The following is a 26,954-nucleotide window of genomic DNA, read 5'->3' on the forward strand; positions in this document are numbered from 1 at the left end:
TTCAAAATATTCGACCTTGATAATTTTGTAATTACTAATTATGAATTTAAAATTTAGAAATGAATGGCTGCTTCGAAGCATTTTCCGACACGTGGAAGAGAGATATTATCTGGCAAGGAATATAAATGTTTGAAAGTTTATTTAGCACGTGTTGATATCTACTTTGTAAGCTAATTAATTAATATACTTTCACGATACGCGTGTAAAATGTCACATGGAGATCAATATATTTTCGTCTACAATATTATAACGACTAATGGATTAACATGGTCCCTTTAGTCCGGTTTCTTTGGCGTCTTAACCAAGACATTATAGATAACTAAAGCATTTTTTTTTAATTTTATCAAGCGAGTGTGCAAATTAGTTTTATACATGGTTTGAAAGTAGGTGTTCCTTTATTTTAACCAGTTTAAACTACCTACATGATTGAGTATGTCTTAAAGTGATTTAATTATTATAAACATTTTTTTATGCCTCGTGTCCCTCGTTAAAGATTTTATGGTAATCGTAATTTTCTGATTGTAGGTGGGTATACAAGTATTATTTTATTATTAGCTCTCCGCCCGAGGTTTAGCCCGCGTAGTCAATGGAAAATTCGCAAAGTTTTCATTCCATTATAAGATTTTGTAAATGTCAAAATATTATCTAGGTATATCATTTTATGAAAAACTATTAAGAGCCCATTATACTGAAAGTTTAGGCATTTTAGGCACTGCGAGACGGCTCGCGCCCGCGTTGCGCAGGAGCCGGCGCGGCATGAACTCCGGTGACCTATGAAGGCGGGCGAATACGCCACAGTATAAATAAATCAGTAGTTCGATTTTATTTGCTATCGTAGGAATGTATTTGATAAATAAATTTACTACTTATCCTATACCATTAAACGAGCAATATTTGCATTTTTATATATTTGTTTGTATATATACAGTGTGGAAGTTTTCGATGTGCCCTGAATGGAAAGTACTTGAAATACAGGGATAGCAAATTTTTCTGAAAGGTAACATTCCTTTTTCAAATTTTACTTTATTATTCAAATCGATAGAAACAATATAAAAGATAATTTATTGTTAATTTCTCGTAAAAATATTTGCTCTTAGAAATAAAAATATCATGGAATCTAACATTTTTATTGTAGAATCAACATCATCTCAACATAAAGAACGCTTCTGGTTTATTGGTCTATTTTATACATACATTTAAAGTTTAAAATTAAACTCTCGTTCTGGATACATTAATTTATTTTCTTCTGAAAATATTGGTAATAATAATTAAAAGTAAAACAAATAAAAAAGGCAAAATAATATGTAATTGAATATAAGTATGTAATAAGTATGTTAGTGTATTCAACCAACTTAAAAAAGTGTGACTATTTTACAACAAGGTAATTTTTAAAACATTTTACAAGGTAATTTTTTTAAATCACTACATAGTATAAAACAAAGTCGGTTTCACTGTCCCTATGTCTCTATGTCCCTTTGTACGCTTAAATCTTTGAAACTACGCAACGGATTTTATAGTTCTTTCGATTCCCGGTCGAAGAAAATGAATTTTTGAAAATCTTTGAATGCAGTTCTATTTCTTTTTAAAAATAAAGGAAATTTGCTATCTCCAGTATTTCTAGTACTTTCACCCAGGGCCCATCGAAAATTTCCACACTGTATTTACAAACAAATATATTAATATGCAAATATTGCTCGTTTAATAGAATAAGAAGTTAATTTATATTTACAACAATAATCCTAGGATAACAAACAAAATCAAACTACTGATTTATTTATACCGTGACGTGCTCGCCGTTTTACTCGCCGCTCGGTTCTAATACGCGAGCGGCGACTACAACGTGGTCGGGAGCAAAACTAGCACAGGTCCTCCTTCGATGACGTCCGGCTGGACTCTGGCGGCACTGACGTGGTGCGCGCGAGTCGCATTTTACGTATTATATTTTATATAGAAAAAAATAAGGGCTAAATTATAAATCTATCCAAAAATTTCCCTGTAAAACCTGATTAGTAAATGAAATGTAAAATTTTCATAAACATAGCGTTCCCCTAATTCTCATAAAACTGATTATGCTTTCAAAATCGATGTTACTTCTGATTTTTTTTTGATCGAGTTAAATGTTTAATATTGTGTTTTTATCCAAAAAAGTCACTAGATCAAACGTTTATCTGTGCTATATATTTTTTTAGGATTTTAAATATGATGATTTATATCCAAAAACCATGATTTAGAAACATACATTTTGAACAAGGGCCCCTTAAGTCGATAACCTATCTTTATAATATAACTAGCGGTCCGCCCCGGCTTCGCCCGTGGTACATGTTTACGTTTTCTCTACATAAGAACCATCCTCGTACTTCCAGGAATATAATAAAAAAAGAATTATCGAAATCGGTTCAGCCGTTCTCGAGTTATGCGCTTACCAACACATTTTGCGATTCATTTTTATATATAAGAAGAAGATGGTCAGTGATTCATTAGCACTAATTGTTTGTTCAGAAATGTGTGTAAATCTACCTTTTAATGGGTGGGACAGGATATGTTCTAGTTTTTCACAATATACGTATATCTGAAGAATATACGATGCCTATCAAGTTTCAGGTCAATGACTTAATGGGCATATTATGTCCCTGTAGCTAATGGACTTTATGGGTACTTTATAGATATTATGCCATAAAATATACATTTACTTTAAAATAATAGGCGAAAGTGTGTCCTAATAGCCTTTGTTACTATAATTTATCAGGAAAATCAGAGATTTCATTGTTTACATCTCAGTTCTATCGATCTCATACTTATATATGCTAATAAATGTAAATATAAAAGCGAATTTAGATTACAAAAGTTAAAATATTTTATAAGAACAGGATAAACTTCCTCGTATAAAACCTGAAATAAGAATAACGTAGCGTTTTTGTTTTACTTGTTAATGTTTATAAATAAAGAATTGAAATTTTGCTTAAAGATAACAACAACAATGGTTCTTAAAATAGCTGGCTATAATAATAATAATTTTTACCAAGTTGCAAATAAAAACTGAAGGTACATACCTAATTTGTTACGGTAATCTGGCAATGTGTCGTTTATTCGTTAAAAAGAGCAATTACGTTCAGAGTTTTGCTGACTCTTCTCAGTAAAAAATGCTTTACAAAGCGGTGGTATTTATTTACATACTAACTAAATGTACATAATTTTATTGTCGATAAAAAAGTTGATGTGCACAATTCCGTAAAGAAAAGGGTTGCTTGAATCATAAAATCTTCGAGAAACTTCAATTTGTATGCAAAATTAAAGTGATTTCAGAAAAATCTAATATGATTGCAAAAGATTAGTCAGGTGTGTCTTTTCGAAACAGTATGGGTGATGTAATAGATTTTTTAAATTATGTTTTACGTAATGGCCAATTTTGAGTATTGTTTTAAATATTATTTATTAGGAATATTTAATAATGTCGATGAAAATAGACGGTAGCTCTGAGCTCTATGAACTATAAACAAAAAACTGCACTGCTTCCTATAAATAATTAATCTATAGTAATATTATAAGGCTGAAGGCAATCATCACGCTAAGACCAACAGGAGCGAAGCAATGCGGGTAAAACCGCGAGGCACAGCTAGTATTTCATAAACATCAGCTAACAATATAAAAATATAAAAACCAATCATTCATTTAATATAATGTTTAAATTCATTTAATATTCTTATACCTATAATATGTTAATGTATATTTCAATTAAAAACAATATAGAACTAAAATGTTATAGATATACGATATTCTACTACATATTCGAATTTCTCAATTCCGCGAAATAAATTAAAAGATACAATCTTTGAGTATATTAAGGAAATAATAAGTCAGCAATTAAACTATTTCCTTTTCGTAGGCTTTACTTATTTATGCTGAATAATTATAATTTAACAGGTTTTCTTCCTAATTGATCTCGATATAATTACTACATTTAGATATACATAATATTATGTATTCTGTAGTTCATATTAGAGTAGTGTTTCGGGTTTCCTAAAGATGGTTCCGCGAACTGTGGCTTCCGCGAATTAATTTCATTCGTGATTTTATTTCAAAAACTCTACATATTTACGTAGGTAATCTTTAAACTTCGATTGAATCTTCTAACGGCTGTAACTTTTCATTAATTTTGTTTAAAAATTATTGGTTCTTAAAACAATGTTCTTTCTGTTAAAATTACATGAAATGTTTTATAACATAAGTGCGGTTTGCACTTCAAATTGTCAATGAATCATTCATCTGAATTTTTGTCGACTATGTACAAATTAACCTTGTTTATAATTATATTTATATGTATTTTACCCTTACACTACTTTTTAGTTATTAATTTATGAGCCGTGTCGAAATTCACTTCGTTATTAGCAACAAGGCTGAAAGTTTCACATTTTCATGTAATTCTGTTATACTGACGTTTCACGATTTTCCGCTGTTTGTGTGTATGTTATCTTAGTATGTTATGGAGAATGGTGTAAGACGTATGGTTTGCACCATGTAAATTACGATAGGTACAAGGGTATCTATCGCAATTTACATGTAATATTGAATAGACCTTTAGATATTTAACCTATAAATAGGCGAAAAGATATTGGGGGATCAGAATTGGGTATCTATATTATGCTATAACTATCAAGAAAAAGGATACCTACCACTGGATTCTAGTAATAAATTGTAAATCCACCATTCAATGAATAACGAAGATACTTAACCAATAAATAAACACAGTGATAAAACGTAATATATTCAAAATAAACAAGACCTTCTAATAAAAGCGAAGATATCAAGTTACCAAACATTATAATGGTCCTTAATTATTCGTAGTGGTTCTCAAAAAGTTTACATACCGTTAACGAATAGCTGAGTAGATATTTGCAATTGCTATTTGCTAGAACATTACCAAATAAAGTTTAAGCAATGTTGTTACGTAACCCAATCTGGTTAGGCTCATTCAGCAATGATAAGGCGATTTTGTTTAATTGACTGTATGAATACTATCTGAAATTGTCATTGACAATCTAATCGGAATTCCTCTGAGCCTGGTTGTTCGCTTTAAATAGAATACAGGACTAGAGTACAGTTATAGAATAGAAGGGATAACGGCAATAGCCAGTTACTCGTTTAACTCAAGATAGCTTTTATTAGTGTTCAGTGTAAATTGCTTATTTCATGTGTGATTTTATTTATGTATCTTCTTCATAGTTTAAATCCAAAATAAGTACTGAAATATTAAATTTATGAGAATAGTTAGTCAAAACAATTCTCTAAGGTTGAGCTCGAATCGTCAGATTAGCGAAATGGGGACTTCTTATATTGTAATTAACCCCCCCCCCCCCCCATATATTAATCTGACGCGCTCGAATAATATTACTTTAATTTTTTACCCTTTCTTCATAGCGATTAAATCGCCACTTAAATCGTCAGATTAACGTATACTTTTTTTCAGTGACGTCCTGGAGCATGCAATATATCAATATCTAACGCGCTTGAGTATTTCCAAGCCAATTTTTTTCTTTTTTAAATTAAAAAAAATCAAAAAACCCTTCCCCACCGCTAAAAGTGAAAACATTATAGGACCTTTTTTCTCGCTATGGTCTAATCTACCAATTCTAATAGGTTCCCGTGACGCTCGAGTAAATCCACATTTAGCATCCTGGGCTCCCCTACTATTTGACACGCACATATAAAATTAGTTGTTGTACTACACTAGTGACTGTAACGTTAGTAATAAAACTATTAATATAATATTATTATTAACACGAATATCACATAAAATCGTCACAATATTATATACCCAACAATATATTCTATACTCCTACGTATAAAGTACATATATTGTTATAATTTTATTGTCGATTTTAATAAACAAACAGTCTATTTACATGAAATTGTAATAAAACTTATGACTATCGTAAATTATTATAGAAGTGTTAACAAATTAACCAAATATTGTATTACATCTTAAGAATTAAAAATTATTAACATTTTAGTAATCAATTTACAAAAGTCCACTTGAACTCAAACTGAAAATTAATTAAGTGTTGAACTTAAGTTTAAATAACTTCCTGAATCGATATTCGACCGACCTTATTAAAAATTTAGCGGATTTTGTACGTTATCGATTGGATATAAACGACCGAGGAAAAATCGTAAAGTTTTGGTAAATTTTGACAAGTGACGACATTCACTTCACCTCCGTTTCATTACCGTGAAAATGTCAATAATGATACGACCGTGACATCTTAATAGTATGATAAGAGCATTAAACGGTATTTGCCTTGTAATCAAAAACATATGAGCAAATTATCTTGATCCTTCGAGGAATGTATTGTTAAGTACTTGGGCCAGTGAATTCGACTGATTACTATGTTTATATACTCGTAGATACAATGTAGGCTTTTATGCTACGTTTATAAGGCAGGCGTACAAGCGTTTAATAAGCTAATGGCATTATAATTTGTAGAGATTTCCCATTTAGCGCCTGGGATTTACGGACTAATTTAGACGATGGACTTTTGAGTAGCTCACGCCAGATGTAAATCAAATTGATGATATTCTTATCTTATAGGAATTAATATAAATTCCGCAATTGGTTTTACCGTAGTATAAAATTGGTTATACAGTTCTCCGAACTGCCTCCCATTATTTTAAATCGTTACTGAGGAAAAAACTGCGTGCAGAAAACTTATATCGTCAAATTTAGTGTTATTTTGACACCGTTATAATTTTTTAGTTATCCAATAGTGATTTATTTCAGACATATGTAACTACGAGGATTATCTTTCAATTTATTCGATAAGTGTAAGATAATGTGATATTAAATTCAACTTGTTTTTTTTAATTCCGCGGGTGTAATTATGTAAATCAGGCTGTCAACTTTATTGAACCCATAAATCATACTCGTGTACTTTTTTTTTTTTTTTTTTTTTTTTTTTATATATTAGCGGGCAAACGAGCTGGCGCGTCATCGGATTAATACGATGATTGGCGCCGCCCATAATCACCCACAAGACCTGTACGGTTGCAGGTGTGTTGCCGGCCTTTTAGGGAAGAGTACGCTCTCTTTTTGAAGTACCCTAAGTCGTATCTGTCCGGAAATGCTGAGCTCGGAAGGTCGTTCCACAAAGGAGTGGTGCGAGGCAGAAAGTTCCTCCTAAATCGCACGGTGGATGAGCGCCAAGTATCCAGATGTTGTGGGTGATATTTCAACTTGTGGCGAGCAGTTCGATGGTGAAATTCAGCAGCCGGTATTGTTCCGAACAGTTCGTCAGAGCATTCGCCGTGGTAGATGCGGTAAAATACGCAGAGAGAAGCAACATCTCTACGGAGAGCCAAAGAGTCCAGCCGATCAGTAATACGAGGGTCGTCCACTAATCGAGCAGCTCGTCGCTGGATTCGGTCAAAAGGAAGGAGCTGATACTTGGGTGCCCCGGCCCAGAGATGGGAACAGTATTCCATGTGCGGCCTGACTTGAGCCTTGTAAAGTTGTAGGCGTTGGCCGGGTGTGAAATACTGTCCCGCTCTACAGAGCACACCAAGTTTTTGGGAGGCTAGCTTAGCCTTTCCTTCCAGATGACAACGAAACTGGACATCATTCGATATTTCGACTCCAAGTATACTAATGCTGGCTGAGACTCTGGTGGGAATGCCCTGAAAAACTGGAGACACGACGAAGGGAGTTTTTTTGGTGGTAAACGCGCAAACTTGTGTCTTTTTTGGGTTGAACTCAACAAGGTTATGTTTTCCCCAATTGGAGATCTCCACGAGAGAGTTCTCGATTTGAGACACAAGCTCGTTCCGGTGCTCAGTAACGGTATCCCGAGAAATATTGCATCGGCCGGTATAATGTGCGTCAACAGTGCTGTCGTCTGCATAACAATGAATGCCACTAGGCAGTAGCATGTCATTGATATGCAGAAGAAACAAAGTTGGAGAAAGAACGCAGCCTTGTGGGACCCCAGCATTCACAGGCTTAGTTTCGGAGCACGAACCGTCGACAACGACTTTGATACTCCGCTCTGTGAGGAAACTGGTGACCCACTGACACAATTTCTCGGGAATCCCGTATGATGGTAGCTTGGAAAGGAGTGCCTTGTGCCAGACCCGGTCAAAGGCTTTCGCTATGTCCAGACTAACTGCTAAAGCTTCACCCTTGCTCTCAATAGCAGTCGCCCATTTGTGAGTCAAGAGCGCCAAAAGATCGCCAGCTGAGCGACCCTTACGGAAACCGTATTGGCAATCGCTAATCAGCTGGCGCTCCTCAAGAAACTCTAGAAGCTGGCGATTGATAATGGATTCCATTACCTTTGAGAGCAGAGAGGTGATAGCAATAGGTCTATAATTGGACGGGTCTGAGCGATCGCCTTTTTTGGGAATGGGATGCACTAAAGAGGTTTTCCAAGAGCTTGGGACTATTCCTGAAGAGTATGAGCACCGAAAGAGACGCGTTAACACTGGAGTCAGTTCAGGGGCGCACATCTTTAACACAATGGGGGGAATACCGTCGGGACCACATGACTTATTCACATTTAGAGAAAGAAGGGCTTTACGTACAGCTTTTTGCGTGAAACGGATTTCCGGCATAGAGCATGTAGAGTGCGATATGTGCGGTGGTAATTTTCCTTTATCCTCCAATGTAGAATTTTCTGCAAAAAGAGAGCCCAGAAGATCGGCTTTCTCTTTTGCAGTGTGTGCCAACCGGTCATTTCCCATGTGTAAAGATGGAAGAGATGGGCGACAGAAATTGCCTTGAACGGCTTTGGCGAGAGCCCAAAAAGCTTTTGTTCCGGAAGGAAGGTGGGCTAGTTTATCGCCTAGTTTGGCAATATACTCCGACTTCGCTTTTGCAATTGCTCTTTTGAATGACCTTGAGGCAGAGTTCAACTTCTTTTTGAGGGTTCTGGAGTTTGTATCTCTAGCCGCTAGTCCTGTAACCCAGGCCTGGTAGCATTCTTGTTTCCAGCGAGCAGCCGCTTTACAGGATCCACCAAACCAGGGCTTTGATTTGCCACCGATGGGCACCTTAGAGCTAGGAACAAAGAGTTCCATGCCCTGCAGCAAGACATCAGAGACAGATTCTGCACAAGCGCTAGGATCATTGTCTGAGAAGCAAACCCTGCCCCAGGGATACGAAGAAAAGAATGTGCGCATCCCATCCCAGTCTGCTGACTTGAAGTGCCATAAGTGACGAGAACTCGCACAAGGTGGGCGGTGACAGAACGTTATTGGCACTACACACCGCACTAGGCAATGGTCTGACGAGCCGATGGGTGCATCGACACTAACCTGATAGCCTTCAGGGTGGGAAGTCAGCATGAGGTCTAACAGGGAAGGCAAATGATTCTCCACGTCGGGCACTCTTGTAGGTGAGGGCACCAATTGTGTCAAACCATAGGCAATGGCGAACTCATAAAAAGATCTCCCTGCATGGTCGGTTGTACGAGAATTCAGCCAATCTGTGTGGTGGGCATTGAAATCGCCCAGTATCACGACTTCAGCAGAGGGGATCTCACGGAGTATGCGATCTGTCACGGATTCGATGTGCTCCACAAGTTTGTTTGTCTCCGTGTTACCACTGTGGGACCTATAAAGGCACGCATAGATGCGCGGGTGGTCGTCGCAATCTATACGCAGCCAGAAGATTGAAAGGTCCTTGACTTCAAGGTTCCCAAGGCGACGAAAACACAAGTCCTGACGGATGTACGCGCATACACCGGCACGCGGCAGGAACTTGTGTTCCAGACTGTAGCCGGGGTAGTGAAGATACGAGGTATCGAGTGGGGAGGAGATTTGTGTTTCCGTTAAGAAGAACAACGCCGGCTTCGTGGATTCCAGGTGATAGTGAATGGAATTTATGTTCGAGTGCAGACCCCTTACGTTACAGAAGTCCACCTGTAGTGTGGAGAGGGGTGTGGAAAGACGTTTCTTCTTATTGGCCCGGGAAGAAGATTTGAGCGAAATTTTGCCCACCCCAGAATACGCTGGGCAGCCTGAACCTGAGAGCTCAGGGAGGGATTCTCCTGCACAATCTGTGCTGGTACCCTCCTGGGGTATAATATATCTATTTAATTTCGCTGCCATAGTTATACGGGGGGGGGGGGGAGAGATGGGCGCCCGGTTATCACGCTGACCTATGCGAAACGTTTTAAGAGGATAAAACTTCACGCCGGTGTAGTGTACTCTTTAAGTGTTAAGGCCGTTTTTTAATAAATTTCTTCGTGGTATTTAAACCAATTATTGGTTTACTAAATTTGAGTTGCGAACAATTTTATACATTTGATAAATTATGAACATGAAATAGTTCTTTAATAAGAGGACTTGATGATAACAAATAATAAAAGAGTCGTAATTCAAAGCCAAAAGGAACCCTTGAAGAGATAAATAGCCTTAATTCCCTCATTTATTCGTGATAGTAATAATTATAGATAGTAATATTATGGATGATGGCCAAGTTTATTCGTCTAGGGATGACGACGTAAATGTAATATTTTAGTGGGAAATGCAATTTAATCATTTATCTATTTTCAGAAATTTGTAATTCCATTTTAATGAATACAATTAGATGTGAAAATAATCACATTATAATTGAATTTGTTTTATTTTCTCGTGAAACGTTTTATGCTCTTTTTTAGAGTTGGTGAATTTAATTAAAATATTAATCAATTTGTTTCTTTACTAACAGATTTTTGTATTCAAAATCGGATGTATTGCTCGTGACTAATATCGGAATTAATTTAGTGTCCTCATTTCTTTGAAAGCTTATTCACATTATTACATAATACATAATAATGATCATCCATAAATTGTTCACAAGGCCGTTCATTAGTTTGAAATCAAGTTTTGCCAACATTCGTGGCCGTGTTGCCGTAGATTGTGAAAGTGCTATATTCGAGAAAGATCCATGGTTGTGGGAGTGACCGATGTACTTAGACTGCGTGATCGTACAGTATCACTACATAGTATAAGACAATAAGTCGCTTTTGTTGTCTGTTTGTCCCTACGTAAGGTTAAATATCTCACATCTCATCTTTTAATTACGCAAAGGATTTTGGTGCGGCTTTTTTAATAGAGTGGTTTTTTGAGAAAGGTTTTATTAGATATAATTATTATTTATTAGGATTTAGGCAAAGCGGGCGCTGCCGCGCGTGGAAAGCTATTGGTATTATATTATCTGTGGGCAATGTGTGGCAAGGTGGATTCGTCTTACATTAACCTACTAGCGTAATGTTTGTACTATTGGCAATTAACTGACGACGATGTTTCTGCGTGTCCAACTCAAGCCAATACGTATATCATACGCCAATCTCGTACTCAAATGAGTAAGGCAAATGCCTTATTAGTTTTTATGCCCAAATACATAATAATTTATTGAAAAAGACGCAAAAAATGTAGGTTGAAATGAACGTTCGTTATTCGCCTGCACTCGTTAAAAGTTAAATACTTCAGGGTTTTGAATGATTGATGAATTAAAAATGAATTATGGCTTAAAATGGATATAAATATACAGATTTAAAGGAATACGTTGCATCATTGCGATGTTTATAAAAAAAACAAATGAATGATTTGGTTTTGTAACATTTTGTTGTTATAGTTATAACTTTATAAGTAGTTCTTGATTGCTATTGATTTATATTTTCTTCTGGTGATAATGAGTGTATGTACCTACATTGTACCCATACACGTTAACTTAGCAGAATAAACAATGAAACTACAGATTGATAATACAAACTTGTTTTTCTTATTAGGAAAATATGCAATTTCTATCGTGTACATTATTTCACACCATAGTTTCTGTGATCTGTATTTCACATCTATGCCATGTATTTAATTTTATCATAAACAATACGCACTTGTACCTATCTGTCCACAACCAATCAGAATATCGAATTCTATTATTGAGACTTAATAATTATTAATTAATATGCATTTATTTGCATTTCAATGTTGAACTTAAAACAATAGTTGGAAACAATGCAATAAATGCGTAAAACAATGACTGCGTAAAAACAATTATGGTTTCACTTAACATTGTAGAAATACTTGGCTTTTTACTCAAGAATGGGTAATTAATATATCCATAAAACACGCGCTAAGTTTCTAGACGTTTCTTTACGTGTCTGTGGAAATTCTTTGTTCGAATGTTATATTTTTCTTTACAAATAAGAAGAGCGCTATAATTATATTTGTAAAACAAACACCTTATTGTTATTATTATTTATCGTATAACGAGATCATGTAAATATATGTAGATACTTAGTTATTTTAATCATAGCTTAGTAACCATACAGAAGCATAATCTATAAATTATTATCCATAGTCAGAAATAATGAATATAATTTTATTATTTGTAATTTTTCCTGTTAATTTGATAGACGTGACTAATTAATTGTCTAGTTCACGAAGTATGAATGTTATATCAATTATTGTAACATTTGTGTAACATGTTTCATTTTGTATCTTTTATTAATAAATTCTAAAGGAATTCAAAACTTCAATTTTTGTGATTTTTGAAATATTATTTTGTTTCTAGTTGTAGGTACAAAAGCATAATTCCAAAAGTACCTACCTTTAAACGAGTGAAAACTCGCAATATCGCCCTAGGCGATTCGTGCTACATTTTTGGCAAGCAAGAGTTTCGGATATTTTGTAGGCATTTCAATACTAATTTACTATAGACATAGTGAGAGAAGAGTTAGCTTACAAATACTAATTTAATATTTATTTCTTTTTAAACATATATACTTATTACTTTTAAGTTTTAACCCATCGTCGATATGTAGAAATTCCGGTGCAAATAGGAATCAATACATATTAATTATTATGTGCTAGTGCTACTTTCAGTAAGTATAATTTTACCGAAGGACATCCGCCCAAGGCATTTTTTTATTACATACCGGTTCAGAAAGTTGTTTCTAATAAGAAAAGTCGACACTGACCCGCTGGAAGTCGGTTTTCCGATTTGATAGAATTATTTTACCGATTCGGTTACAATTTTCTTACATCATATAGTGGTAGATATAATCAATATTAAATAGTATTAATTGGGTGCGCAAAAATGGTTTAAGAATTAGGTATAGGTACGTTTTTTATCGTGATCTAAGATTAGATAGCTGTAAGACAAGCGGTTTTAAATTACATTATTAAAGTCAAGATTGATGACATTTATTATAATAATGCAACCGCAAAATCTTATTAATATTTTTGCAAATGTTTCCGCAAGCTTAATTCTACACGTGTTCTTTCCTGATATTATAATCACATTTTTATACGCTGGTATAATTAAAAATTAAAAGCTCATTCGATAGACATTGTTCCGTCTTCATGCGAACGAAACGCGAAGCGTGAATTTTAAATAGCTATACCGCCTATAAGTTTTCTCAAAATTGCATATTAGGTACTTTACATATTTTTCAATCTTAAAAAAATACATTAAATATTTTGTATAAAACATCCAATAATATTTTTATAGTTTTCTTTTCATATACAGTATTAAAATCGACTATAAATATATACCTACAAGAGATTAGTGCAAAAACCTAACAAGTGTTATATCGAGAACAAGGTTTTTTATTACTATTTTGAATAAGATCTATTATATATCTACAGTAAGAATAGAAATATATAATCTAAATATTCATTGTATAAACATGTATTATGCTAAAATCCAACAAACTTAACTGGGTGGAAAATCCGAAATGACAGATTTTATCAGGCTACATCCTACATGTAGGTACTGCTTGTCGGACTGTCAAAAAGTAAAAGCCCCGCCCCGGCTTCGCCCATGGTACATATTTACGTTTTCTCTACATAAGAACCATCCTCGTACTCAAAAAATAATTATCGATATCAGTCCTCCCGTTCACGCGTGATGCCGTGACCAAGGAAAACGGGTTTCATTTTTATACATAATATAAATTTAGGAAGCAATATAGTTTTTATGTCTGTGTTAAATTGACAAAAGAAAAGCATTGTATTTGAGGCTAGAGAAAGCAAGTAAAAAAAGAAAGCAAGGTCATTGCCAAATGAAATGTACAGAGTTACTATATTAGAACTAGCTGAGCCTCGCGGTTTTACTTGCATTGGCTTCTATTGTTGTTAGCTTGATTATAATATATAGAAGCCTTCCATCTATAATCTATAATTCGAACATTGAAAGAGCTTTTTCAAAACGGACCCTTAGTTCCTGAAATTAGCGCATTCAACTCAGGCGCGGTCCTAGCCTGATATTTTGGGGGGGGTCACGCGGCTGTAAAAGTATGCCAATTTCTACATCACAAGGGATTTAAAACAGCTTTAAACAGAACTTTTATAGGTGTGCGGTGTGCGAGTGACTCCCATTCGCACTTGACCAGTTTTTGTTATATTTTGTACAGTATAAGAATTTTTTTCTATTTTATCGAGTACGATTTTGGGGGGGGGGGGGGTCATGTCCCCCGTGACCACCCTCCTGGGACCGCGCCTGATTCAACTAAAAAACAAACTCTTCAGTTACAGCTTTATAATATTAGTATAGATTAATTGTTTATTTTACCATTCTCAAGTCGCATTTAAAAATAAATATTCGAAATTATGAAATTTAAATTATTGACTCACTTTTTTAAAATGCGTGGATTTTTGAGTTCTTAGTTGTAACCTTGTAGATTTAGAAATGCAATCTTGAAACCGATTTGTTTTCGCAATATGTTTATTCGTGTTTATATCTATACTTAGTGAGTTAGCTCTTAGTTTTGTTCGCAGGTTAGCCGTATAAGTTGCTCGTGAGTTATTTCAGTGTAAATAAAAAATTTAATCAATGCGTTTTATATGAAAAACATCCAAAATATCTTTAAAAACGTTAGATATAGGAAGTCCTAATTATAATAGATTATTTCTTAATTTTGTATCCCAAAAAATATTCGTTCACCATGCTGTCTATACTCAGGTAGATATATTGCACGCCTCATAAGCGAAGCGTTGAGGTGGGTACTACTGTCACTTCGCGCAAAACATCTGATTTTTCAAACTTAAAATGTCTTTATGTATCATACATTGCACTTGTAAGATAATACATACACACACATATTAAGAAAAAACACTATTTTTAACGTTCATGATATTTTTGATGTCATTTTTGTTATTTAAACTAGTTAAAAAACAGTTTAAAAAAGTTCTGTCTTGGACGTCCGTGTGTCTGTATGTGCGGATCCTTTTTCTTGTTAACACGATAGCGACCGAAATACTTTACTAATCGAGTCTTTTTTTTTCTCTTACGCTTGAGTATGCTCAGGAATAGAACCCTTTCATTTTTCAGGGTCTGATTCGATGTGGTTTAATTGTTATTAAATAAACAAAAATAATAATTAATAAATATTTATTAAAAAAAAATTATGAGGCGTGCACTTTTGGATTTTCCAAATTTTTATTTTGTTTTTATTAAGGACAAATAGTAACTTTCTTGAGTTGTTCCATATCTTATTCTTATATGAGAGTAGATAAGTCTCAGTGCTCTTTATAAATCTGGTAAAAGTGGAAAGTGTAAATATAGTACGTAGTAAGTGAAAGTAAACGGTAGAGAAACTAACCAAGGTACAGCTTCTAATCTCTATAAAATATTATCTGCCATTCCTTTGTTTAGAGTTTAGACATACTTGATATTTTTAGCCATAAGGTCGCCTATTGTGCAATTTATGTATATTTTACTTATTGTTATTTCATTATTTTGGTGTGTACAATAAAGCTTTCATTCATTCATTCATTCATTTATTTTTGATACGTACTTATATGTTTATATTCGTTTACTTTTGCTGTGGTATTTGTATCAATTATAATACTTATTTCCGTCTTTACATTAATATGTATTAAAAATATTAATTTAAAAATTGTATAATTGACGGTAGGATACATAGTAAAGTACTTATTCAATCCATCTGCAACATTTCAAAGGTTAAATAATTTTCACTTTTATTTGGTTGCATCCCTACAGTTTTCAACACAATGTTGTTAGGATATTGCAATATTAAACATTCAATAACCAAGTTAGATTTTAATGTACATAAACAGAGCATTACAATCTTATTCAATTATAAAAACTTGCTTATGACGATCGAATTATATTTCAAGAACAAAGTAGAGTACATAATGTATTCATAATTATTTACATTTTTTGTCTGAAACATGTAAACAACTGTACCATTGTTTTATTTTCATAGACGTTTCTTATCTTACTATTATATAAATGTCATTCACCTAGTTTTACTTTATTAATCAGTCGGCAATATTATACATACGGTTGCAAAATAACGACCGTGCTTTCTGACTTTCTGTTACGCACAAAAATGTTTAAAATTTAATAAATATGCAATAAAATATTTAGTAATATGAGTGCAATGTTCGCTATTGAACCGCGAAGCGGTGTTTATACGCGTTTTATTAATAAGGTCAGATTGTTAAATTATTTCACGCTAAATTAAACGTTCGTACGATTGTTGTAAGGACATTTATTGCGTGTTTTGTTTTTTTGAACGAAATTAAAATTGCCTCTCTAATATGGAAATAGGAAATTATATTATTTCTGTACATGAAATTGGATCAAAATCAGTTAAAGCGTATATTTCTCAATGTAGAGATGTAGACTTATGTTGAGATTTGGGCGCTATCTACTTGCATGCTGGGAAAGTATGGGCAGACTAACTTTATATTGTTAACTTTTTCGTAAAGTGCATCGTAGTTGCCCACTAACACGTCTTAAATTTGCATTAATTTTTATCATTTATATATGTAAAAGAAAAGATCGAGAAACAACAACGCAACGAACCATGTAATTACATAATTTGTAAAATTAATGTTATAATTATACAACAGCGTTTATTTCTCTAATAAATTACTTATTATGAATATACGTCGATGATTCATCACTGCAAAAATATGTTCACAGAATATTCTTCGGTCAAGTTCGTTGAGTTTAGGGTAATTAATGAAGGTTTGAGTTGAGATTAAAAACCTACCTTAAAATATAATCCGAGTAATGATATTTTAATTGAGAGATGAATAATTCATTTATGATCAATCGAGAATGTTCGCGAGTTAAGATGATATTAGCATTTAGCACAGATATTAGTAAGAAGTAAGAACCATAGGTAAGAACATATTACATACGTATTATTATTATTTTAAAACACATATAATCCTACAACTATATTACTTACAGTATCATAATATTGTAAATACTTACAAGTTAGAAATTTCTTAGGTATTTCAGGCTACACAGTAGGTACACACTATTAATCTTATTGTAACATAAAAATATCTAAGTACTAAAAAAAATAAAAAACAAAATATAAATATTTACATTAGGTGTATTCTTAACAAAAAATCAGTGGAGCAAAATTTTATTACCACACTCAATCTTTGATAATTTTAATCATAATAAAAACATGCAGTCCAAAGAATTAATACTTAGCATGAAGTGGCATTTTTATATTTCCTTATAAGCTTCGATAATTTCAAATCTATTAATAATCTCCGTATCGAATTTTGTTAGCACATTTTATTTTATCGGAACTGTTTTATTTTTAATTTAATGCAATAGATTTTGAAATGTCCACTGAAAACTGGTTTGATTTTGAATCTTTATTAAAATACGCATACGTAGGTATAGTTTGTAAAATAATATAATCATTTAATAAAAGATCTAATGAGTATGCTTGCAATATGAATAAGTATCTACCGAATTTTTCATGCTATTTCATGAGATTTGCACAGTACTATTATTATATTTTGCATCTTTTCTTGTTAAAACCAATCAATTCCTTTTAAGTTGTCGGTTATTGTAACTGTATGCTATAATTTATTTGTAATAACAGCTATTCATTGGTCTTTTTCATCGGAATGACATATGTATGTGTAATTATTGTCGATAAAGACATCTCTTATGGCTTTACTACTTTTTAAATGTGATATTTTACTGAGAACAACCAATTTATGTTATTATTATGTACTGTATTTAATAATTTATTTAAATTTCTTCATTTGAGTTCGGTCCATTGTTCTGTAGGATGCGGTTGTTCAAGTTCTTTGTTACTCATTTTTTTTTGAATAATTTTACAAAAAAATGTGAATAATGTTTTCTTGCGTTTGGTTTGTGCGAGTATAATTTATTTTTAAAGTAATACTTTTTGAAAACTGACGTTTAAAACATACTTTTAAAATATTTAAGACTTGTGTTACATTGGTCATATAAATAAAATAAAATATAAGGTGCAATCTTGTGTGAATATTTAAAAATAAGAAATACAAATTGTTATTAAATTATTAATATCTATTCTATCATTGTTTCAGCCGGATAAAAATGGATCTGGAGTTTAGAAATCTGACGTACACAGTACATAGCCGGATTTTGAGGGGTAAGACATTTTTTGTATTGAAAATTATTTGTTATTATTACCATAAAACTGTTAATGTTTAGAGAACCTCCGTCTTTTGGGGAACATCGGGGTCGGGTAAAATACGTTTTCGGAAATCCCACGGGAACGGGAACTATGCGGGTTTTTCTGTGCATGCGCGGGCGAAGCCGCGGGCGGAAACCTAGTTACATATTATATACATAATAACATACACCTACATAATACATGCTACTATGATAACGTGAAATTCCTAAGGTATTTAACTACATCGTTTATTCTGTGTAGGTACTTGTAAGTTATACTTAAGTTAAATTCCATATTTGTAATATTCAAAACATAAACAAAATTATTTTAAACCCAAAGAAGAAAAAGTATGTCATTGTTACGGTAAAATACAATTTTGGAAAAAGTGTTATTTGTTTTACGCAATTTGCACATTGGTGTTATTTTTATTGTTATTGTTCACGGCATACTTTTTGTTACTATAACCTACATAAACTTTGTTTGATTCATATAAACGCTTTCTATTTCTATTTTCATCATCATCATCATTATTATCATCAGCCGAATTAACTCCATGTACGTTCCCACTGCTGGGACACGGGCCTCCTATGAGGGGTCAGTCTATAATCCACCAAGCTGGTCAAGTGCGGAATAGCATTACATTCTATTTTACAGAGCAATAAACAATAAATCAAAAATAAAATTCAATATTTGCTAATGTAAAGATCATAAGATGTGCATCACACCTATTATATCTACCTACTACAGAATTTGTCATACCAAATTAGAGCCAGTCATTTGAACCACAATAATTAGCATGCTAATATGAACATCCAATCCAATTTTCAATAAAATCAATATTACATATTTATTTATTATTTCTTCTTCTTCTCTTATCTTACAGAAACAATTAAAGGCGTATACATAAATTAATGACATAATCAATTACATTAACAATTGTTTCCTCTACGTCTCACAGTGAACATAATAGAAAAAGTAAAAGAAAAAAAAATTTATTACTACATTATTATAATTTAAGCGCCACCTATGAAATTATATTCTATATTCAAAAGACAAATACTATCCAAAGGTGGCCTGGCAGAGATCGCTAACAAGCGATAATTCCATATAAGCGATTATTTGAAACGAGCGATAGAGCCACAATCACGAGCCGATTAATTTAATCCACTCTAAAAAAGCTTTTCTATAAATAGCTAAATGTTTTGAAGATTTGTGTTTGTGGTTCGTGGCTAGAGCGACCAATTTCTTATAAATTTTAATTTGTGTAAGCGGAGTATATTATTATTATGTTATATATCTTATATAATTTCGTAGAAATATTGAGCATCTCCGGATTTCCTTGATGACTGTATTGGTTCGGATAATCTTGTTTGAGCTTGGAATTTTTATTTCTACAATAGGACGTTGGGTAATTACATTCTCAGCACATAAGTGGGTATTTTAGTTATATGATCATGAATTTTAACAGTAAGAGAATTAACTTATGCAGCTTGCTAATCGTAAGCCAAGTGACGATCTTTTTATTTTTATTTACCACTCTCTATCCAATATTTTTATTTCTAAGTATTGTACATAAAAAGGTGGTAATTCTTTTTATTGGTATTATATTTATGATGTATTTTAGGCCATAATTTAATAATATACACAGGTAGGTAGGGTTTCTTGTGACATACAGAAAAAATACGATTTAAAAATAAAGTCGGTATAAAATATTCGATTTCTAAGGTTCTTACCAAAAGAGGCTGGGTCAATGATCAGTCCGCTTGAAGTGGCGACAAAAAGTGCAAAAAATTGCAACAAACCAAGGTAACCTACTTTCACATAAAGTACTGAAAGCCGATTTTGATGAAAGTCGGTTTTTAAGTGTGTAATCAAGTTCTTCTTTATCGTTGGTAAATATACACGTTTTACTATAAGTACCTACTTAAATTGATAGATAAGCGTGATTGATTTTTCTAATATTTTATGTAAGGAACTGTAGAAACTGACTTGAACTCACACAACAAGAGCGTTTCCAAAATGGGTATATTTTTTTGAAATATAAATTTATAAATTTATAAAAAAAATATTGTCATCACGAAACGCTGAAATCGTCTTTGAAATTTAATTGAACGTACTGCAGCTATTTTGCTAATCTGTGGTACCTACTTAACTATTATTTCTATTACATTATATATAACACTCGTGTAAAATTTTTGGTTATTATTAGATACATACTTTTATTAATATAATGTTTTGTCGTTTAACGTCAGTTTTTAGTTACATATAGAAACTAGGTATTTAAATAATATTATATGATCTTAAAATAGAAGTCATAAATCCATTACTAACAAAAAGCCGCTTAACTATTCATCTTCGCGATTTATATTTAAATTCGATTAAACGTTCAACAGACTATTTTTTGTAGAAATATATCTATTTTTAGCCAATATTACTAAAAACCCACCATACTATATTTAGATAAAATGATGCTATTTTGAAACAGGAAAACATAGTTTCGAATAAACGGTTAAAATCTGATATAAGGATGTCTATTATTATACTATTATATCGAAGTCGGGACAAAAAATAGTGCCATAATTAAAATAAATAAATTTAAAAGAATAGCGCGTTTTTCGCGTATTCATATACATTGTTAATTTAATTTGCGTTTTTGAAAATTCTATGTAACTATATTAAGATGGATGATGGAATAGTCGTGACGAACACCAAACTAGGTATAATAGCTGTTATTAAATGTTGCTCAAATTGAATGTGAAGCAAAAAAGTTCTTATAAAAGTCGCAACACCGTTATCATGAGTTTCTTTTTAATGTGAGATGAAGTCACATGTATTTCGACACCATTAATGTTCAAACAGATTATGTTATTACAGTTAATGTTGTTACAGATTTATGAAAGTTTAGGTTTAATTTAACTGAAGTTAAAGACTTAAATAAATTCCGACCATTTACATACATTTTATGGAACCTCTGTTTGATATTCTAAAAAACATAGGAAAAAATTATTTACGAATGTAGTGTGGCCCAACAAAAATTTTCTGGGAAAATAAAAGAAAATTTAACTTCTCGAAAATTGATAAAAACCTTTCAGCTGCTAAAGGGCAATTCGTATCTACATATTTAGATATCCAACATTACTCACTTGATAGTTGATACCTATTAATAACTATTGACGTTGTTACTTTAATGTAGTTATAAATTTCATTATTCATTTATGCAAAAATAGTTGACGGTCATTACTAGTGTAAACCGGTCCTTTAATCACGCGTTAATTAAATATATTTTGCCAATTTTCATATTAAACTCCATATTCAGGAATGAGCTGATACTTCCGCGAATCGGTATCCTTATTCAATAATGTCCGGGTTTTAATTCTCTTTAACAAATACTTATCAATAGTATGACGAGTTATTAAATATTTAAAGTGAAAGGCATGCCCAATAAGGCTTTGGCTTTTGTGTAATGAATGACGTAGTTTACGGATCCAAGAGCGTTTCGGTTCAGAGCTTTATGGTGCATTTCCACCAATAATTCCACAAATAAGTGCGAGGATTTGTGGCGAGGAATGTGTTTGTAAATAACCAATCAAATCGCGTCATTAACCGACTTCAAAAAAAAGGAGGAGGTTATCAATTCGGCCGGTATGTTTTTTTTTTTATGTATGTACACCGATTACTCCGTGGTTTCTGGACCGATTTACGTGATTCTTTTTTTGTTCGATGCGGGATGGTGTCGAATTGGTCCCATAAAAATTTTATTCGGATAGGCCCAGTAGTTTTTATTTTATGAGCATTTTTGTCTGTATTTGTAAATGTTGCAAGTGCAAGTTTGAAGTCGGTTGTTTAAAACGCAGTTATTTAGTTTGAAGTGTTATGATTGGTTATTTACAAACACATTCCTCGCTACACATTCTCGCATATTATTGGTGGAAAAGCACCCTTAGGGTTCTGAAATGTGCTTTATTTTTGTTAAGTACTTATTAGTGTATACATAGACTATAATAGACATATTGTAAAAACAATACAATCGTTCATTCATATATACCTACATGAGGTGCAACATTTTTTCTACCGACGTAACTGTATCATTTAATTATTAATTAGGCTTTATTAACAGGTTTAAAGGTTTAAGCTTTTTATTTCCATCATAAATTATTATGTAGTTTTGTAACGTTTTGAGATTTCCATATTATGTGCGAATAATATAAATTTAAGTCGTAGTTATAAACGAAGTTATCTATGATCTTACAGTTTTAATTGAATTAAAATTTATTATGTCACTTTTTAAAAATGTGGTACGATTACTTTAATGGCCAATAATTTTAATGTGTTGATACATTTAAGGCATTCATGTTTTTTAAATTTAATTTAGATCCTAAATTCATATCATAATTTGGTAAGAACTTTTTAATATTATGTTGCGATTTACTATATACCTAAATATTATAATAATACTAATTAAAATGTTGTATGTATACTTAAATTGATAATAATATTTTATTCAGAAGATAAAAAATACAAGTAATCTCTATCTATCTGTAAGTAAATTAAGCGGTTTTTGCTCTAATTAAGATATTTAGGTTACTTTTATATTTTGCTTATGATAATTTGAAGTAGGTACCTAATTTATGGCCTGCAGCTTTAATTTTTGTATCAAGTGCAATACGCGGAGATTTAATATGGTAAAATTGAAAATATAAATGCAGTTTTGACCGGTGTGAGCGGGAAACATACATATGGATATTATTTAACAATAAATCAAGAATGACACGCTTTTTATATACATTCATTGCATATTTATTAATTCTAGAAAACAACTAAATGACTAAGATGTTGGTGTCTTGCATTTTCTATGAGATACAAGTATATGAAACGAAATCCCCGACAAGTTAGAAAAACGATAGACATACGTATAGGAAATTCTTTAAAATAGTGGTTATTTTTTTTAACAATGTATTTAATCAATATTTGAGATCCTCGTATTAGTTTTTATAGAAGATAGTTTAGAAATAAATCTAGGGACCGCCTTAGTTAAAATTAAATCAGTAAAAGACATAAATTAATATGCATTAGAATACGAATTTGTATTAAGTACCTATTATTACTTATTATGTTGTGCGAATCTCAATTATTATTTTTTAATTTACTACGTTTTATACTGTATAGATGGATTATGTATAGATAGATAGATTCAGATATTCATTTGAATTATTATCGTATTAATGAATAGATTTGAATCTATTTCATTGATTGACTGACTTTAAAATCTGCTGAATCAGAACTGTTTGACCGATCCATCATGTAGTCAGTAAAGAAGGTCATTGTAATTGAGATTTTAATCTTTAGAGAACTAGAAACTGCTATTAGTTGTAACACAAAATTCAAACTCATACTCAAACTCAAACATTTATTTATTCAATTAGAAGACTTCTTTTAGAAGCACTTTCGAATCGTCATTACATATTTTTAACAATTGCCACCGATTCGGAAAGCAGTAGGTATCTGTGGACCAACAAGAACCAACAAGAAACTCCATAGTTGCTCTTTTAAAATCATGTCAACATTACAATTTAATTTTACATAATATGTAACTTATATCTAAATACATAATATATCATAATATCCCAAAGGACTGTTCTGTGTCCACAGATAATAATATAACACTGTACTAGTAGTTGTAATAATATAACCTCCTCCTTTTTTTGAAGTGGGTTAAAAAGCTGTTAAGGCTTAGATACAGCTATGATAAGGAAAAATTTCTTCTTCTTCTGGAATAGCTTCGTGATGAAGGTTTTACACTATACCTATTCCAATTGCGGAATTCCGGATGTCGGGCAATTCGGAAAATTGTGAATACAACTTCAGAGCATCGTTTTATTGTGAACTAGCTTACCGCCCGCGGCTTCGCCCGCTTTGTCTAAAACCTAATAAATTATATACTAACTACTTTCCTCTTTAATCACTTTATCTATTAAAAAAAACCGCATACAAATCCGTTGCGTAGTTTTAAAGATTTAAGCATACAAAGGGACATAGGGACAGAGAAAGCGACTTTGTTTTATACTATGTAGTGATATCGTCACAAAATAATAACTTGGTATCGTGAAGGCATCGCAAAATAAAAGGGTTTGATAACAATATTATTCATATTTGTTTAATCAATCAATATAGTTACGTATGCATTTACCCCGTCATCCGGAATTACATTAATGCACCTTATTCTTATGGTAAAAAGTAAGACAGACATACAGATGCGAAGACTTCATTTGTATAGGATAATCAGTAACTACCTAGCACGCAAAGGAAATTTTATCACAGTTAGGTACTCGTAAATGAAGGAACATGGAACTTCTCCTAAAAACTATGTAAAAAAACCCTGAATTCAATTATGTTGTGCTCCGCGGATTCACCCATAAATACTTTCAAATATTTTATAGGTACAACAATTTGTTAAAACAGTTACTTTTCGCATCGAATTCCATATTCCATAGATATTTTATTAAATAAGCGATATCTGCTTCGCGAGATACCTACAATCTTATATATATATATATATAAAATTCTCGTGTCACAATGTTAGTCTGCATACTCCTCCGAAACGGGTGGACCGATTCTCATGAAATTTTCTGTGCATATCGGGTAAGTCTGAGAATCGGCCAACATCTATTTTTCATATGTACCACGGGCGAAGCCGGGGCGGACCGCTAGTATATATATAAATGAATCGCAAAATGTGTTGGTAAGCGCATAACTCGAGAACGGCTGAACCGATTTCGATAATTCTTTTTTTATTATATTCCTTGAAGTACGAGGATGGTTTTTATGTAGAGAAAACGTAAGTACCACAGGCGAAGCCGGGGCGGACCGCTAGTTACTTAAGTATATAAATTACAATAGGGTATGTATTTTATTGTAATTAATTCAATAATAAACAAGTCTGTATAATATTCCTTATTTACAAAGGTTGTGTCGCATAATTGAAACAAACTGGAATCTTTTTATTTATCCATAATTTATTGAAGATTTATTATATGTACTTAGTATTTATAAAATGCCATAAAATTCAATTAGTTGTGACATTTAATTCAAATATGTTTACTCAAGTATATGTACATTTAAATGAAGGAATTCATATAATTGTATTATTTTTATATAATCTACTTTATATTATAATTAGTAAGTTTTTGAACCGGATGAAATATTTACAACCTTATACAGTGAAACAAATAAAACTTTATGTGGGAATATTGTTCTAGTATAATTTTTTTTCATTGCCTACTTCCGTAGATTAATAACTTAAAGTGCCTTATTTCCACATACATAGTATGATAATATTTATAAAAGATAATAAATTGAAATTGGTTGTTTTTATGAACATAATATTTAGCTGTGGGAATATTTTTTTTATCACAATTTTGATGGTAAAAATGGCTGAAGCGTGAGATGCCATGTATTGAATTAGTAAGGTATACCTATTTTTGCCGTATTTATTTATTTAGCTATAATAAATAAATACGGCAGGCTCTCCGCGGTTTCACCCCCGTGGCTTCACTCCTGTTGGTCGTAGCGTGATGATCTATAGCTGTAGCCTGTAGTCTTCCTCGATAAATGTGCTATCTAACACCGAAATAATTTTTAAAATCGGACCAGTAGTTTTCGAGATTAGCGAGTTCAAACAAACAAACTTCAGCTTTATAATATTATAAGTACAGATTTTTAATTAATCAACTAACCGTTATTCTAAACATATTGCATCCAAAACACATGCATTAGGTGTTTCAATGTTTCATCAAACACAACGGTACATCGACCAGTTTTAAACTAGTTCTAATCATTATTATATATATTGTGCTAATTTAATTTTGTCTCTTACTAAATTACCCATAAACTAAGTCTTGTTTTAGTAGCGAAATTAAATTAAACATTTTACAAAGCAAACATTAGGTGCATGTTTAAATGCACTCCGGATATAACTCAATGATTGCCTATTTATGGAATTTACTTGATAATTTGAGTTTTAAATAAATAGCTTGTATATTTATACTTATTATATTTATACTTTTATAAGTTTAATAGTTATGACTTATGAATCTTCTTCATCGGAGGGTAAAAGCATCTCGTAGTTTAGTCAAATATTATTTAATTTTTGAACATCACCTAATGATCTAAGCCTACACTGGAAGATGATTTTGTTAAGGGACCAAACTAAAAAATCTGGAAAAGTGTTATAAATCAAAATACTATTACAGAATAATTATTAGATAACAAATATTTGGTTGGGATTATAGATAATCCAAAATAAATTCGATAATCGCGTTTATCAAAATCTAATGATGGTTACAGGTTACTGATAGGAAACTTTTTATCAATCAAATCTAGTATTTATTCAGTAATTATACTAAATGGTATTTTAAATTTTTCCTTGTACATGTGTGAACTAAAATTTTCCTATAATTATCCGCCAATAACAAATAATTGACTATTTTATCAAGTGACCGTCAAACACGGTAATGATAATTAGAAATTATCACA

General features: G+C 32.1%; 1 protein-coding gene across 1 annotated transcript in view; it reads left to right on the forward strand.

Annotated features, from left to right (window-relative positions):
- Positions 1–26,954, forward strand: part of LOC149484161 (ATP-binding cassette sub-family G member 1) — a 73,388-nt gene that overhangs the window by 12,109 nt on the left and 34,325 nt on the right. Inside the window, exon 2 of the mRNA XM_089701801.1 lies at positions 18,334–18,398. Coding sequence (XP_089557927.1) covers positions 18,344–18,398 — 55 coding nt within the window. The 5' untranslated portion in view covers positions 18,334–18,343. The remainder of the gene's footprint in view (positions 1–18,333; positions 18,399–26,954) is intronic.

Source organism: Colias philodice, chromosome 12, assembly GCF_061535455.1.
Source record: "Colias philodice isolate Cphi_HAF_F1 chromosome 12, ilColPhil1 Martin Lab GWU primary, whole genome shotgun sequence".
NCBI classification, from domain to species: domain Eukaryota; kingdom Metazoa; phylum Arthropoda; class Insecta; order Lepidoptera; family Pieridae; genus Colias; species Colias philodice.